Here is a 14,725-nt window from a genome sequence, read left to right as displayed (position 1 = left end):
ACTGCATACTAGTTGTTGTATCGAGTTCATATAAAGTACAATACAATAAAAAAAAATCAAGAGAAAGAAAGTCAGAGAGGCTTCCTTCAATCATCATGATAGAAAAAGCCTGAGTGAGTCGCTGCTGTTACAACGAGGGCTGCAGCTCTGCGTCACCTCCACTAGATGGAGACTCATGTCAAACATTCTGCCTGCTGCTCGTTAACTGGTTGTTTCCAGGATCAGAGTCATTCCACGGCTTTGTTTTTCCACTGGCAACCATGTTGTTTGTAATTATACAACTAAAATAAAATATGAACAATATATATGTGATATGCATCACAAAATTACAATATTCCACACTTCATTTTATGTAGCCATAAATTTAAATAAAATAATCACAAAATGGAAATACATATAATTTTGCAACTCTTGGTTTGTCTTCAACCAACAAAGTAATGAAACTTTGTTTTATTTTTTGTCTTTTCACAAGAGTGTTCAAGTGTCCCTCCTGAAAACAGGAGAGCTTGACAGTGAGATGGAAACAATTTGGAATGCCAAATCTCTGTTGTGGGTGTTAGGTGCCTCTATCTTTCTGTCTTTGAATTTCTGAATGACAATTACATTTATCCTGTATAACAAATTAAAGATGTATAGTCATGCAGACCGCCAGTTGTCATGGTAACACCTCAGTCTGCAGGTGAAAGTCCTGCTGTCCCACTCTCAGCTTTCAAAACATTCTAATTATACACACAGCAGCTGCTGCTGCCTGCCACATGCTTGGCTGTGTGTGCATGTGTTTGTGTTTTGGTTGCTTGTACTGTGTGTGTGTGTGTGTGTGTGTGTGTGTGTGTGTGTGTGTGTGTGTGTGTGTGTGTGTGTGTGTGTGTGTGTGTGTGTGTGTGTGTGTTGGAACCTGGTCTGGTGAACTTGTATTTGGGCATGTGAGTGAGTTCTTAGCATCATTCAGTGTGTGTGTGTGCAATAACACACAGGTGCTCTCCATGACTCCTTTTATAGTATGATTAGCTGTGCAGGACATGTGGTGCTTCTATCTGCCCCAAGACGAAAAGGTATAAAACTTTTGATAAATTTTCATGAAGCAAGACAACTTAAGCTAAAAAAATATTTTTTGGCACACAATATGGGTTTCATAGGCCATTTACAGTACTCTCTCTCTCTATATACACGCACACACACACACACACACACACACACACACATAAATATATATGGTAGGACCACATCCACCACAGACTGATATATTTTTCCTTTTAATGACTTTCATAGGATTCAGAGGAACCTTAAAAGAACATTCGACCTGCTTCATATGAATTTATTTATCTGTATCATGATACGTGCTTGCTTACATTTGCAGAGTGACAACTGATGGGAGAAACTATGTTTCCTTTTTGTATCCAGTTTCCTCTCAGTTGCTGTGGGAGTTAGAAAGTACTTCACACTCCTGCATGAGTAGTGTACCAGAGGGACAGAATTATAGACCGCTCGGACACACTGTGCAAATGTGTATCAATATGATAAATGAGTATAAATGTTGCCATGTCAACCATTGATCGGGAGTGAATTTAAAGGTAGATTTCCCAGAATTTAATGGGGTGAATTGCGGATAAACTTGGCCGATCAATTGTGGAATTTCTCTGTAATATGAATGTTGTCACTCCTGGTCTAGTAAGTATTTATACTGTAGGCTCAGTAGTAATCAAGTATTTGTAGCTATTACAGTCATTTTCAATACAGAAACAACAGTTGTCATTACTCATCACATTATCAGTTATGATTGCTGATAAAGCTTTTAGTTTTATATTCCGGCTACATTGCTTTAGTGCTGCCATTGCAGCTGGAAGCTTTGTTTGTAATCATTAGACAGAAATGCAAGCGAGTGAGAGTAGAAGCTACTCAGACGGATCAGAGCTACTCTATATAGGCAGTGGGAGGTTTAAATAGCCCTAATCATTACATAAGTCCCAGAATAGATTATCATGAATATAGTTCATCAACAACAGGAATAAATTAGGAAAAAAAAACAATTAAAACTGGGGAAATGTTGGAAGAATTTGGTTAAAAAGCTTTCTCTGATTTTGTGGATTTGTCGATAAAGTGACACGAAGCGACTGATTACATGCTACTGTAGGTGCAGTAGTAGTACTATTACTTGTGCTCACCTCCACCAAAGCTGTAGAACGAAAATCCTTGTTTTATTCAGAGGGGCATGGTAAATGTTGTCTCACTGGTTTGAATACCTGACTGTTGGAGTGGATTGAAAGGCTCACCAATTAGTGATTATGAGTCACAAGGAAGAAATCTTTTGTGATCTGAGTACAGAGACATCTTGGAATCCCACTGAGATGTCCTGGATGGGTTGCTGCTCAGTTACTCTTTACTTGTGTTCTAGATCTGTGGGTGACTTCAATACCCACATGGGCAATGATTTTGAAACCTGGAGGGGTAATTTGGAGAAACAGCCTGATCTGAACGCAGCTGGTCACAACAAATTCCATGTTTTAGCATGAGGTGGTGCATATGTGCACTTGGTACCAGCACACAATAAGGTCAAAGTTGAATGATCACCATTGCAGTGGTATCAGATCTGTCAAGTGATCATCACCTGTCGGAGAGTTGGATCAGGTGGTTGGGAGGTCTGCTGGTCAGACCTGGAAAATCCAGGATGTGCATGTGAACTGGGAATGTCTGGCATAGGGCCCTGACTGGGGAAATGGAATCCCAATGAGCTATGTTCAAAGTGGCTTGAAGGCATAGATGCAGCTGCTTAGAGTTATGGTCAGAAGGTCGTTCATGCCTGTCATGGCGACAACCCGGGGTAAAGAGGCCATCAAGAAGAAGAAAGAGGCCATCGCCTGAAATCTGCTGAATTTGATGGAGCAAAAACCTGAGCGTGAGGGGCTCAGAGGCCATGGAGAAGGACTTCGGGGGAGCTCAGGAAGAGGAAGCAAGGATTTGACCTTTACTTAACTTCAGACTTCCTTAGGTGGTGTAAAAAAAACATTTTCAAAATATCTAAACCCAACTGACATGCCAGATGGAAGAAGAATAGTTTGACGACTGTGGAGGCCACACTCATATCCCTGGTCTCTGTGGTAGCTAAGAAGATTCTTGGCGGCACCAGGCTTGGACTACCTTCACCTAGAGATGCTGAAGACTCTGGACCTTGTGGGACTGTCTTGGCTGCCACATCTCTGAAAGGTCACATGGAGATCAGGAACAATGCTTGTGGACTGGCAGAGAGAAACGGTAGTTTCCATGTTTGATAGAGGAGACTGGAGAATAATCTCCATCATCACCACCAGTGTCTGATGCACTGACACAAGGAGGTTGAAACATTCATGCTAAATGTCTTCATCTCAAAAGTGTAATAAGCTAATGGGTACCTCCGCTGTCATCACGGTGTCAAGATCATATTGATGATTGGATAACGTGCAAAATCCAATCAACTTCTTATTAACCTCAAGATGTGAATGCATATTATTCTGACACAATGACAAAACAAGAACTTACTGTCTAAAATGGCAGACCCGTGCTCATGCAAGATATTCCTTTTTGGGTGACTCAGATGATGAAGATGGAGTCCTGGCTCATGCTACATTCATTTTTGGGAAAATTGACCTGGCTCCTCCATTGACTCTCTCAAAGTGTCCTTGCATGGAAGCCTCCCCCATCAGCAAAGGAGAGAGGATGTGAATGAGTGAATGAAGCAACTCTGCAGAGGCTTCGTAAGAAGAGAAGGTGCTATATAAACGTATGTTCCATTTAGTTTTTCCATAATCCTCCTGAGAGGCGGACAAGTACGTAGACAAAATAGCTGCCGGTGAAAATATCACCTCCTTGGTCGAGGTAATAAGGCTTCAACACCTTGAAAGGAAACTCATGGCCTTCATAAAAGTGGAGAGAGAGGCCGGTGCCCTTTAGGCTCTTCAAAAAGCACAAGACTGCCAGCTGAGGTTTGACCTACAGGGTGTCAGCTCACATTTCCAGAGACCATTGCAACAACCATGTTTAGGCCAGCGTGCTGCTGTTTGTAGCATCAAAACAGATGGCTACTCTGGAGCAGACTGTTCCCCAGGAGGATCAGATACAGCCAGGAGAGGAGGAGTGTTACCATTTGAAAACCAGTTAACACACCCCCTGTGGGGCAAGATGTCCCAGGTAGATTTTTTTTTGCAGCCAAAAGTCAGACAGCATTGATCAAATATCTCAAAGACAATGCTTTAGTGGCTCCAGAGAGGAAAGCAGCCATGTGATAACTTGTGACTCTAAAATGTTTTCATGATGTTTAAATTTGAACCAAATTCACACATGAGACGTCTGAACTCATCATATCAAGAATTTTATTTATGCAACTCTGTTTGTTTGGATATCAATGCGGCCAAATTTACCCATGACACTGGTATTCTCACTGCGTTTCACAGACGTAATCTATTGTACACTACATGAAATTCTTCATTTCTTCCCTGAAACGTCAGTGACCTAACACATCTCTCATTTCATGTCATTTCCAAAAGGACGCCGTCAAACGCAATAAAAATTGATTAATATGCTTTTCACAGCATTATCATAAATTGTAGTGTATGGTGACATAACACGTCAAAATCGCATGTCAGGCAGAGAATGTGCCAACCTCTCGTTTTTTGTAACAATCTGTGAACGAAGACAGACTACTTTACTGAACAAACACTGAATATACAGCATTATAGCATGATATTATGACAAGAGATTAAACATTCAAAATGTATACCGTCCATCATAATAGCGCTACAGCTAATTTTAGATTTAGTGGCGTTTTTCCTGTGTGGGCGAGCACTCACTTTAACCTCCTTTGCTCAGAGTGATTGATAGTGAGTTGAGGCCTCGGCTTGTTCTGCTTTAAAAAGTCTCTGCCCATGACTGTCTTGTGACTCTCTGGCCCACATATATAGCCTACCATAACATGTAAACAACTCAGCAGAGCAGACATTTCACACAATAATCCAAAAAAAAACAATACAAAAACTGATTTCTAATTTGCCTTAATTTGTTAATTTAGGAAATGTGTCACTCTTTCATTTTTGAATGAACACATTGACTGACACTTTGAAATAATGAGGCTTTGTGCATTCAGTTGAGTAGTGGGAAAGCAAACAATGTGGCACTATTGTTTATTACGGAGAAAGTTAATTCCATGAAGTGGGACTCAAAGGTTTGACTTGTCCAGTCTGTCTGGGAGCTGAAAGGACTGTCTATTTTTAGTCGGTTCAGGGAGGGGAAGGGGGGGGGGGCGAGAGAAAGGGAGGACAGGAAAGCATGAGAGGGTCTACAGCAGACACGTCATTGGAGAAAATAATATGACAGCAGTAATTCCACAAATTTGTTAAATCCGAAAGAAATGTGGAATTGAAAAACTATCATGCAAATGATTTATTTGATGAAACATTTTGATTTCAAGCCTTTAGGAAGTTGTGAGGTGAGAGAAAGAGGAGGTTGGCTTTACTCTCCAAGTGAATGCAGGGAGGGAGAATGGAGTCAAGTGGATGAGAAGGGAGGGAGGGAGGGAAGGAGGGAGGGGGTGAGGCTCTTCTCCTCTCTCTAAGAGCATTAAACTGTAGAGTGTTCTGGCGGTGACAGGGCTGTCAGGGTCAGATGGTTGCTCAGCCTGATTACACCAGCTCACAGCAGATCCTCAGCCTGCAAGACCACGCTGCTACAGCAAGGTAGAGCTGTGCACCTCACCCGCCACCCAGCAGACCAGCTAAGGTCAAGAAGGATAGGTTGTCAGTTCAGGGTTATAGTGGGACAGAGCGACAGGATGTTGTGACCAGATACTTCAGGCTTCTCGTAACAGGGAAAAAGGCAGTTGGACGTTTCTGTGGCAAAGGGGTGTTTAGTCTATATTTGGGAATGACAAGCTAAGTGGTAAGAGCACATTTTCTCTTATGTGTTGCTGTGTCCTCGGAAGAAATCACGTAATTAATGCTGCTCATGACTCACGAAGGTGTGTGCCACTCTGCTCCAACAGGTTTTGTAACTTTTGAAACTTGTTGAGAGAGAATAATGAGCACCATTGCAGACAGAAACTTCTCTCCCCACCACACATTGAACTTTGAGATTCTGCAGGTGTTCTATTATTGAAGGCTGTTGCTGCCACAAAAACACTGATGTGTCACAGAATCAGCTGCTGGTATGGATATGGCTATAAATACAGTTGCAGGTATTCAGTGTCTACGGGGTTTACTATAACAGGCAGTCAGCTGGTGGTACGGCAGCACTGTTGTAGGGGCTGCCACCACTGCCACAGGACTTTGGTTTGACTGTCAGTGGGTTTCTGGATCTCCCTGTTCACCAAGCTGTCCACCAAGGTAAGAGTGAAGGCAGAGTACGCTCACAGAAATAATTCAGGTTGAGGCATTTAGCACATCTACTTTTTCAGAGTGACAGGTGCTGCTATGGAAACCTTCCTCTGTAGGTGTTAACTGGAAGTCAGTTGAGTTGTGTGCACTGGCCCTACAAGTGCTTCATTCAGCTGTACAACATTGTGGCTCTCCCTCACATCCAGGGAGTCAGATGATCATATATATATATATATATATATATAAATAAAATCAATTATTATAATTATCTAGCCATTTTGGCTGGAGCCCTTTTATGCTTCTAATGTTTTTGCTTTTATATTGAGTCACTCTCCAATAGAAATCAGCTAAATCTAAATTATATTCATTAGTTTTTATATGCTATATATGTTTTGACACTTAAAGTAGTGTTTATTCATGTACGTGGTAGTGCCTCGTTGCTTTTCCTACACAGAAATATCTTATTAGTCTGTGTTTTTTGTTCTTGTTTTGAATGTAAAATAATTGATCCCAATCCAGATTAGCGGTATCTCAGGATAAATTCCTAATAATAGACAGTCAACAACCTGGAATAGACCACACTCTTCTGGATCAGTGAGCGAGTAAGTCGACATGAGATTATGAGGACACAGAAAGAGAAAGAGAGAGAGAGAAAGAGAGAGAGACAGAGAGAGAGAGAAATATGGAGAGAGAGACAGAGAGAGAGAAAGAGAGAGAGAGAGAGAGAGACAGAGAGAGAGAGGGAGAGAATGTGTACACGTGTACCAGTAGAACTGAGGTAAAGAGGTGACCACAGATTACCCAGATTTCCTTTGGCCTTTCCCTGGTTGTTTGTTTGAATCTCAGGCCATGTGAGTAGGAGACCACCCTTCAGGTTACTGCCACCACCAATGACACTGACCTCCTAAAAACACATTACCTTTTTAAGAAACCTACATAATCATTTCACAGCTGTGCTGCTTCCTCATTCCTTCCAGCTTGTACTGTATACAGCAGATGTGAAGCCCATGAATGCCCTACATACTGTGTACATATAGCTCAACACAATCTTCCCAGGTGAAGTAAACCATTATTTTTTAATTCCTTTTTTTTCTTCTGACCAAATCCAATTTTGCTGATATTGTTTGAACTGATCTAATATAGTTTTGTTATCCACATCATGTATTCGATTTCCTTCCTGTATTAGTCATCTGGAAACCTGCTTTGTAATGCAGAAATTATGTCTGTTCCCTGTCATATTTCTATTTCAGATAGTCCGTCGGTACATTTGCACCAAAGTCTTATAGTCAGTGGATGCAATTATATCTGCCTGTTAAAAGACACAGGTGAAAGAGGGCAGAGATTATGTTTGCATTTGGCAGAAATGTGCATTCTACATTGCTCTGGCATGGAAGGATTTAGAATGCTCCATGTTTTGTTGCAGTATTTTATCGTGGGTGGGAAAGAAAGATCCCCTCTGTTAACATCAAATAGGTATAGACCTTTATGGAATTAATCCCGAGAGATTAATTTATACAGGAATTAACTAAAGCCTAAAAAAAAGATGTATTTTAAATGCTCAATCTCTAAGAATATCAAATTTTAAAACGTAAGCTAAAGTTAACATTACTGTTTTTTGTATCTCTGTATGAATCACCATCAACTACCCCTCTATTGACCTTGTCACATCACATGATAGTTGTCTTTATTGAATTTGGATATTTTGGATAAGTGGAACTAATTCTGCTCTACTTTTCTCACAGTTTACCATTTAATGAGTCCCCTTTTGTGTGTGTTCCTTATTATAGAATTGCTTGTTGATGGAGTTTGTGCGGCGGAGTGGTGACTACTGCCATGCTCAACACATCTAGACCTTCTCTGGGATGAGTCTGCACCATGCTGTCTTGGGACCCTGAACCACCATTACTCCTCACCCATTAAACCAGCCAGCTCATGGGGTAACAAGTGGAGCCTCCACACTGGAAGCAAACTGAAGAGAGAAGGAAAGAGAGACAGAGAGACAGAGAGAGAGCTACTGAGAGACAGTGAGGGACTGAAACAGTCAGAGAGACTGTTACCTGCTGGACTACTGGATACGCTCAACTAATGGGGTAAAAAAGTGTTCAAGACAAGGACCTCAGACATTGGAAAGTACTTTTCTACATCTATAAACAGCAGAAGACCACCTGGCTGCCTGATATAAGTTGAGGAGAAAGTAGCTGACATTACAGCTGCATCTACAGGTGAGGGGTGTCTCTCTAAGTATGATTGCACCATTTTACACGGATGTTCTTACATTGCACATTAACAAGTTTTGGATAGGAACTCCATGTAGACTCTGACTCACAAGAATAATTTCATGAGTCTCACGCTTGATCAGTGAAATTAAGCAAAACATCATCAGTCTAGTGGTAAAGTGCTGCACCACCCAGAGCCTCGTGAACATCTCTTTTGACATTATGGCATCTGAGAGCTGCCGGGTGGGGGGGTGGGGGCATATATCAACCAAAATCCCAAATCACAGTTTGCTGTGATCCGTGTAAGTTAAACCCTCTGTTAAACTACACAAAAACCTCTTTTTTAATGGATAAAATTACTCTGAAAGAGGATCAGAGGAGACACGCAATAGATACTGCCAGTTCAGAGCAGATAAACAAATACACATTATAAATATGGGTTTACAAAAATAAAGACAGGCCAAAGCACCCTCAAAGTTCCCCGCAGAAGAGTGTCTGGATTTATATTTCTCCAATCAGTTTTTCCTTTAAGTTTGCTCCCAATTATACATGCTTTATTATAGTTGTTGCGAGAATGGGTTTAAATAATGCAAATCTAGGAAAAAGCATACTAAGACAGAATAGAACATATCAAGTAATATAAATACAGATGTCTATCATGAATTCAAAAATTCTTGGAAAGTGTGAACCTGCTGCTGAAATTCGCTTTCATGCCTGTGATACAATCGGCTGTACCAACTGCAAAGAGTTTTTTTTTCTTCTTCCTTGAGTTTGTTTACTTTCATTTCATATCGTGCAAACAGGACTCATCAGTGCTCTTACTAAAATAGACGCTGCACGCATCTCAGGGTATGGCAAGCATAATAATTAGTGAAATTAAAATTCCATCCTTAAAATACAATCCAATTGCGGCAGCAATCAGCCCTGAGAAAAACGGTGTCAGCGACACTAAATGGCCAAATACACGTCTGACAGCTAATTTAGCTCCCAATCTTGGAAAGTTCGCAATGTAGGCTTAAATCATAACGGCAAACACCTGAATATAAGCGACTGTGGAGGACACACACCTTAACACAGGTGTTTTCACTTCACTAGATTAGACCAGTGGTTGATATTTGGCTAACATGAAGTCACCAAACTCACATTTCTAGCTCTGCTTATTTGCACTGCGTTTTACATTAGAAAACAGATACTGCAGTAACATAATGTTATCATCTGCAGGGGAATATTGATGATGGCGTTATTATATTTTCAAGATAATAAACAGTGATTTAAAGAAACACCTTTCAGGTAAATTTCTCATAATCTAACTTAAAGCTCTTCAAGATTGTGTGGAAATTCTGTTTAAGTTAATGTAGTGCATTTTGTTGTATGAATATGTCTCAGAAACTCAGTGAAAGTATGCATATCAGTTAAATACAATTGTATATGTCATTACTAATAACACATAAAGGTCACAAGTTGTCTTGGGAGGTCAAAGGTCACACTGGCCATCATGAACCGTCCGGCTCCAGTGGAATTGTGCCACAAGAACATGAGATTTCTCATCACACACAACCCAACAGACAGCACACTCAACTCCTTCATTGAGGTAAGCAACGTGTGTGTCTCTTCATTGTAATAAGATATCCATACTTCATATACTGTGTGTATTGCTTGCATTTCTCACCTTACAGAACTAAAACAGCTGTTTGAGGGCATGTAACTGAACTGAATCCCACCTCTGTTGTATCCTGCAGGACCTGAAGCGATTCGGCGCCACTACAGTGGTTCGAGTCTGTGACATCACCTATGACAAAACGCCACTGGAGAAAGATGGCATTACTGTGGTGGTGAGCGGCCAACACAAACATTATCGTGACACAAATTTTTGTGATCAAAGTCGCAACTGATTTGCTTCTCTGTCAGGATTGGCCCTTCGACGACGGAGCCCCTCCCCCCAGTAAACTAGTAGATGATTGGTTGAGTCTACTGAAGAAGAAGTTTCAGGAGGATCCAGGAAGCTGCGTGGCTGTTCACTGTGTGGCTGGCCTCGGAAGGTTAAAGACAAGTTCCATCATCTGATCATTTTTTGCTCACATTAAAGGTCCAGTGTGTGAGATCTAGTGACATCAAGTAGTGAAGTTGGGGATTGCAGCCCCCTTCAACAATCGCTCAGGAGAAACTACAGTAGTTTGCAACATCAAAACTTGGGTTATAAAATTTCTCAAATTAATTAATTGTTGGGCAGAACCAGTAACATCTAGTATAAACTTTGACTTTAGTAGTCAGCGGAGATGAAAACAGTACAGGGTGGTAGAGTTGTTAGTCCCATGGTAATGTCACATCTCACGCAGTTAAAAATAAGTAACCAGCCTGCTTTTAATTTGGCTTTGCTAGGATTTAATTGAAATAAACTGATCAAAATTATGCTGAAATAATTACGGAATGATACGAATTCACACTAAATGTAAACTATAGCTTTACAGGTCTGTTCTCACAATGAGAAGCAAATAAAAATTTAGAATTCTTGTTTTCCGAATGGAGTTTGTATCAGATACAGGTTAAACCTCCTGTTCCCCACTTGCCTCTGGCACGACCCAGCCCTCATCCTGTGGATTCCACATCAAACTAAAACCCCAATCAAAAAAACAAAAAACAGAGTGGAATATTTAGACAAGTTCTGAGAGGGTTTACTAGGTTACCTGTGAGTAGCATGACTACAGAAATAAGGACATGAGCAGTCGCAAACTCACACGCAGAGTTGATGGTTTGTCCTCTCGGGAAACATGGAAGGCTGAATGAAAGGTTACCTGTTATGTGTAGGACTTGTTCTAAGCTATGGAAAATTTATTTTTGCACATTATATCATTAGTATGATTTTTTTTTTACTTAAAAAGATCCCGGTAAATCCTACACCGTTCCTTTAAATATGACATCAAGGGTGGTGCCATTTGGTACAGATGTAGTAGCACAACCAAATACACACGAAGATTAAAATTTCTCAGACAAAAACAGTGGCTGTAAACAGAAGCTGCGTTTGATGTTATTTTGACTGTGTCACCAGAGTAAATGGGGGTTTGTGTTTGTGCATACAGGGCTCCTGTGCTGGTCGCTCTGGCTCTGATCGAGAGCGGAATGAAGTATGAAGATGCTATTCAACTCATCCGACAGTGAGTAAATATGATTCACACCCATGCAGAAATATTAGGGAGTGTTTGTCCTTGATGGACTTTATGATAAATTACAGGCAGAACCTGATCAAAACAGCAAATACGGGTATATCTTGGGTATAAGGGGGTTCATTCCTCCAGTAGAGTCCCAAGTTGACAAATCCAAAACAGTGTTTCTCAACTACATGGGTGTGGCTTGAACGCCCTCTAGTGGGCTGGAAAATGCAAGTTGAAGCTCTCTTTTTTTTTTTTAAGATGATTTTTTTTAGGAAGTGGAATATTAATTCAAAAATATGATGGAAATTATTTGTGTGAACCATATTAAGTTGATAGAAATGCTCCTGAAGCGACAAATCAGCAATAATAATGTTCCATTTTCGCTGTGCATTGATACAATCCAGATTAAATTAATTATGATTTTGTCAAGGAGGTGGAAACACAGACCCAAACCAAGACGTGTGGCATGTGGCTAAAAGTGAAGCAGCAACTTTGAGGAACTTTTGATTATAAGAAAATTCCGCCTCGCCAGGAATTTTTATGCACAAAAGGAGGATAAATGAGATTTGAATCAGTCAGTGTGTGTGTTTGTGTGTATGTGTGTGTTTCAGGAAGCGTCGAGGAGCCATCAACAGCAAGCAGCTAACCTACCTGGAGAAATATCGACCCAAACAGCGACTCCGCTTCAAAGACTCACACACACACAAGAACAAGTGTTGCACCATGTGAACGGATGTGTCATTGCTCCCATCAGCGTGTAGAAGGCTCTCAGGAACCCGACCAGCCTTGTGTCGCTGTATCTCTCACCAGCATGTGGAGGCTTCTTCAGCTTTTCCTCTATCAGTTCATCACAGCTCATCCCTGTTTGTATGGACTTCTTGACTTTTAAAGAGAATTATACTGGCATGTTTACTTCGATAGATGAAAGTGTTGGAAAAATTGAGCGAGAGAGAGAAAATCACATAAAAATGAAATTTAAAGTCTGTTGAGGCTCTATGAGGTAGCTTAAAATGGTTCAGTGAGAATTTTGAAGTATTTTTGGAATGGCTCATCTGAACTGGACTGATTTTTTTTTCATGTTAAAGGTCTGTATTTGCGTGTTGGCCATTGAAATCTTTGCTCAAAATGTCACTGAATGAAATATTTTTGTATGGGTACTGTCCAAATAATTTGTCATAAACTACTTTTTTTTCTGATTGTTGAATCTGCAAAATCATAATTTAGAGGATTTTTAGTATACATTTTCCAACCATTTTCTGTTTTTCATCTTTGTTTGATATTGCAATCAACTTCCTCAGTACTCGAAGCATGCTGGTACCCATGAAGCCTTCACTATGGTTTTCACAGCCACTGTTTGTTTACATGTCAGCGTGTGACTGTGCTCTCTGTACTGACACCCACAGGACAAAACACCTTTGTTTAAGCTAATTAATATAATAACTGATGGGAATAAATTCTGACAATCTACTTTGCATACATTTAAAAAAAATGACTCCATTGTAAATTATGTGTAAATAATATTAAAAGTGGAATTTCAAATGTATCCATTTTATTCTTACTTTAGACTGGCAGGTGAGTCACTCCTACAAATCACTGAAAATGTGCAAAGAGAATGAAACGATTTTTGGGGTTGTGATGGATTCTCTATGTCCATCCTGTCAGCATTTGAAGACCTCAACTTATTTCTCACTTTCGAGGCCTTTATTGACTTGCATGGATGATTTGAGACACTGGTACACGACATTGTATACTGGGTGACAGAATCTTAAACAGTACTTTCAGATAGCTTTTGCATTGATCTGAGTGTGCACAACTGCTGACTGTTCTCGTGTTTTTCATCAAAATGTGTTGATTGAGGACTTTATATGTATGTAAATTTGCTAGTGGTTGACATAAAAGAAACCCAAACAGTAACTTGATTAATTTGATGTCTCTGGCAACAGCACAGATGGAAATGGAGATCCAATACAAGTTAAGTGAATTTCCTGGACTTTTCCTGCTCTTTCGTATGATGTGTATGCACGTGCTTGTTTGAATGTGTGTGTGTGTGTGTGTGTGTGTGTGTGTGTGTGTGTTCTCATTATTTGGACTGCACTGAGGTGATACTTTTCTGATTAAAAATCCCGTCTTGCAGATCCACAAATATACTTTCTATAGCAGGGAGAGGGATAGAGTGTTTTATCTATTTTTTTATGAAATATTACAAGGAAGTATCTTTTGAAAAATCTTGCATGGTCAGGATATCTATCTATCTGTCTATCTATCTATCTATCTATCTATCTATCTATCTATCTATCTATCTATCTATCTATCTGTCTATCTATCTATCTATCTATCTATCTATATATATATATATATATTTTTTTTTTAATCTTTGGGCATATTTCAAATTGTCTAAGGACTATGTAAAAACATAAGATTTTTTCTCCTGCAGATATGTGTATAATTGAATAATGGCCTGCTGGCCTGGTTGACGTCACTACCTACGGCCCACAGTAGTTAGGAGGTGTGTGGTTTGCAAGGTAAATTTGCAGGAAATTACCTCAAAAAAGACTTCTCGATATCAATGCATGCAAAGGGTACAGAATTTAGGGGTTTACTTCAACTTGAATGCTTTTGTCCCCAAGGTAAATAGGGCTGAATTAATATAAACATGCATTCTAAAGAGATTAAACGATTCTGTAGTCTATAAAATTTGCTTCTACAAGATGGCATGCCCAGACAAAGAATTGTTTGGGCTCTACAAAAAGAGAAACTGACTAATTTCCTTTAGTCTCTCACATTATAAAATAATCCTATCATTATCACAGGATATGGTGATTTTTTTCATTTAATCAAATGATTTTCAGCAAATAAATGTCAATTAAGAATCATTGTGATATGACAGGTATTTTGTTATGCCTTGTTTTGTTTGTTTTTTTTGTCCAGCATTCATAGTGTACAAATGTATATCAATTTATTTCTACTCAAAAAAGAATATTAATCTCACAGATTGAAACTAAATACTGGATGGATAGGCCAG

At 39.8% G+C, this 14,725-nt stretch overlaps 1 protein-coding gene across 7 annotated transcripts; it reads left to right on the top strand.

Moving 5' to 3' along the window:
- The first annotated feature begins 5,596 nt into the window (after positions 1 to 5,596).
- LOC147253591 (protein tyrosine phosphatase type IVA 3) lies at positions 5,597 to 13,629 on the top strand. Of its 7 annotated transcripts, none has more exons than XM_086218850.1 (8): positions 5,597 to 5,702; positions 8,126 to 8,560; positions 9,776 to 9,844; positions 10,008 to 10,145; positions 10,294 to 10,386; positions 10,463 to 10,593; positions 11,632 to 11,706; positions 12,315 to 13,628. In XM_086218850.1, exons 4-8 carry the CDS (start codon positions 10,050 to 10,052, stop codon positions 12,430 to 12,432), a joined length of 513 nt encoding a protein of 170 aa, XP_086074976.1. In that variant the 5' UTR covers positions 5,597 to 5,702; positions 8,126 to 8,560; positions 9,776 to 9,844; positions 10,008 to 10,049; the 3' UTR covers positions 12,433 to 13,628. The 7 variants fall into 7 exon arrangements, with proteins under 7 accessions (XP_086074976.1, XP_086074971.1, XP_086074973.1 ...); XM_086218847.1 differs by lacking the exon at positions 9,776 to 9,844 and adding an exon at positions 7,316 to 7,394 and having other exon boundaries at positions 5,610 to 5,702; positions 12,315 to 13,625; XM_086218849.1 differs by lacking the exons at positions 5,597 to 5,702; positions 9,776 to 9,844 and adding exons at positions 5,914 to 6,347; positions 7,316 to 7,394 and having other exon boundaries at positions 12,315 to 13,625.
- The last annotated feature ends 1,096 nt before the right edge of the window (positions 13,630 to 14,725 follow it).

The sequence above is a fragment of the Aulostomus chinensis genome, chromosome 11, assembly GCF_037954235.1.
Source record: "Aulostomus chinensis isolate RoL2024-O1b breed Wild chromosome 11, RoL_Achi_v1.0, whole genome shotgun sequence".
NCBI lineage: Eukaryota > Metazoa > Chordata > Actinopteri > Syngnathiformes > Aulostomidae > Aulostomus > Aulostomus chinensis.
The sequence above is the reverse complement of the archived record's forward strand: the minus strand, read 5'-3'. Positions and strand labels throughout refer to the sequence as shown.

Excerpts from the sequence above, each read along its gene's own strand:
- LOC147253591 (XM_086218851.1), top strand. The coding sequence starts at position 10,050 with ATGAACCGTCCGGCTCCAGTGGAATTGTGCCACAAGAACATGAGATTT. Across the intron at positions 10,594-11,631 it reads TGTGTGGCTGGCCTCGGAAG|GGCTCCTGTGCTGGTCGCTC; the intron begins GTTAAAGACAAG and ends TTGTGCATACAG. Across the intron at positions 11,707-12,314 it reads GCTATTCAACTCATCCGACA|GAAGCGTCGAGGAGCCATCA; the intron begins GTGAGTAAATAT and ends TGTGTGTTTCAG.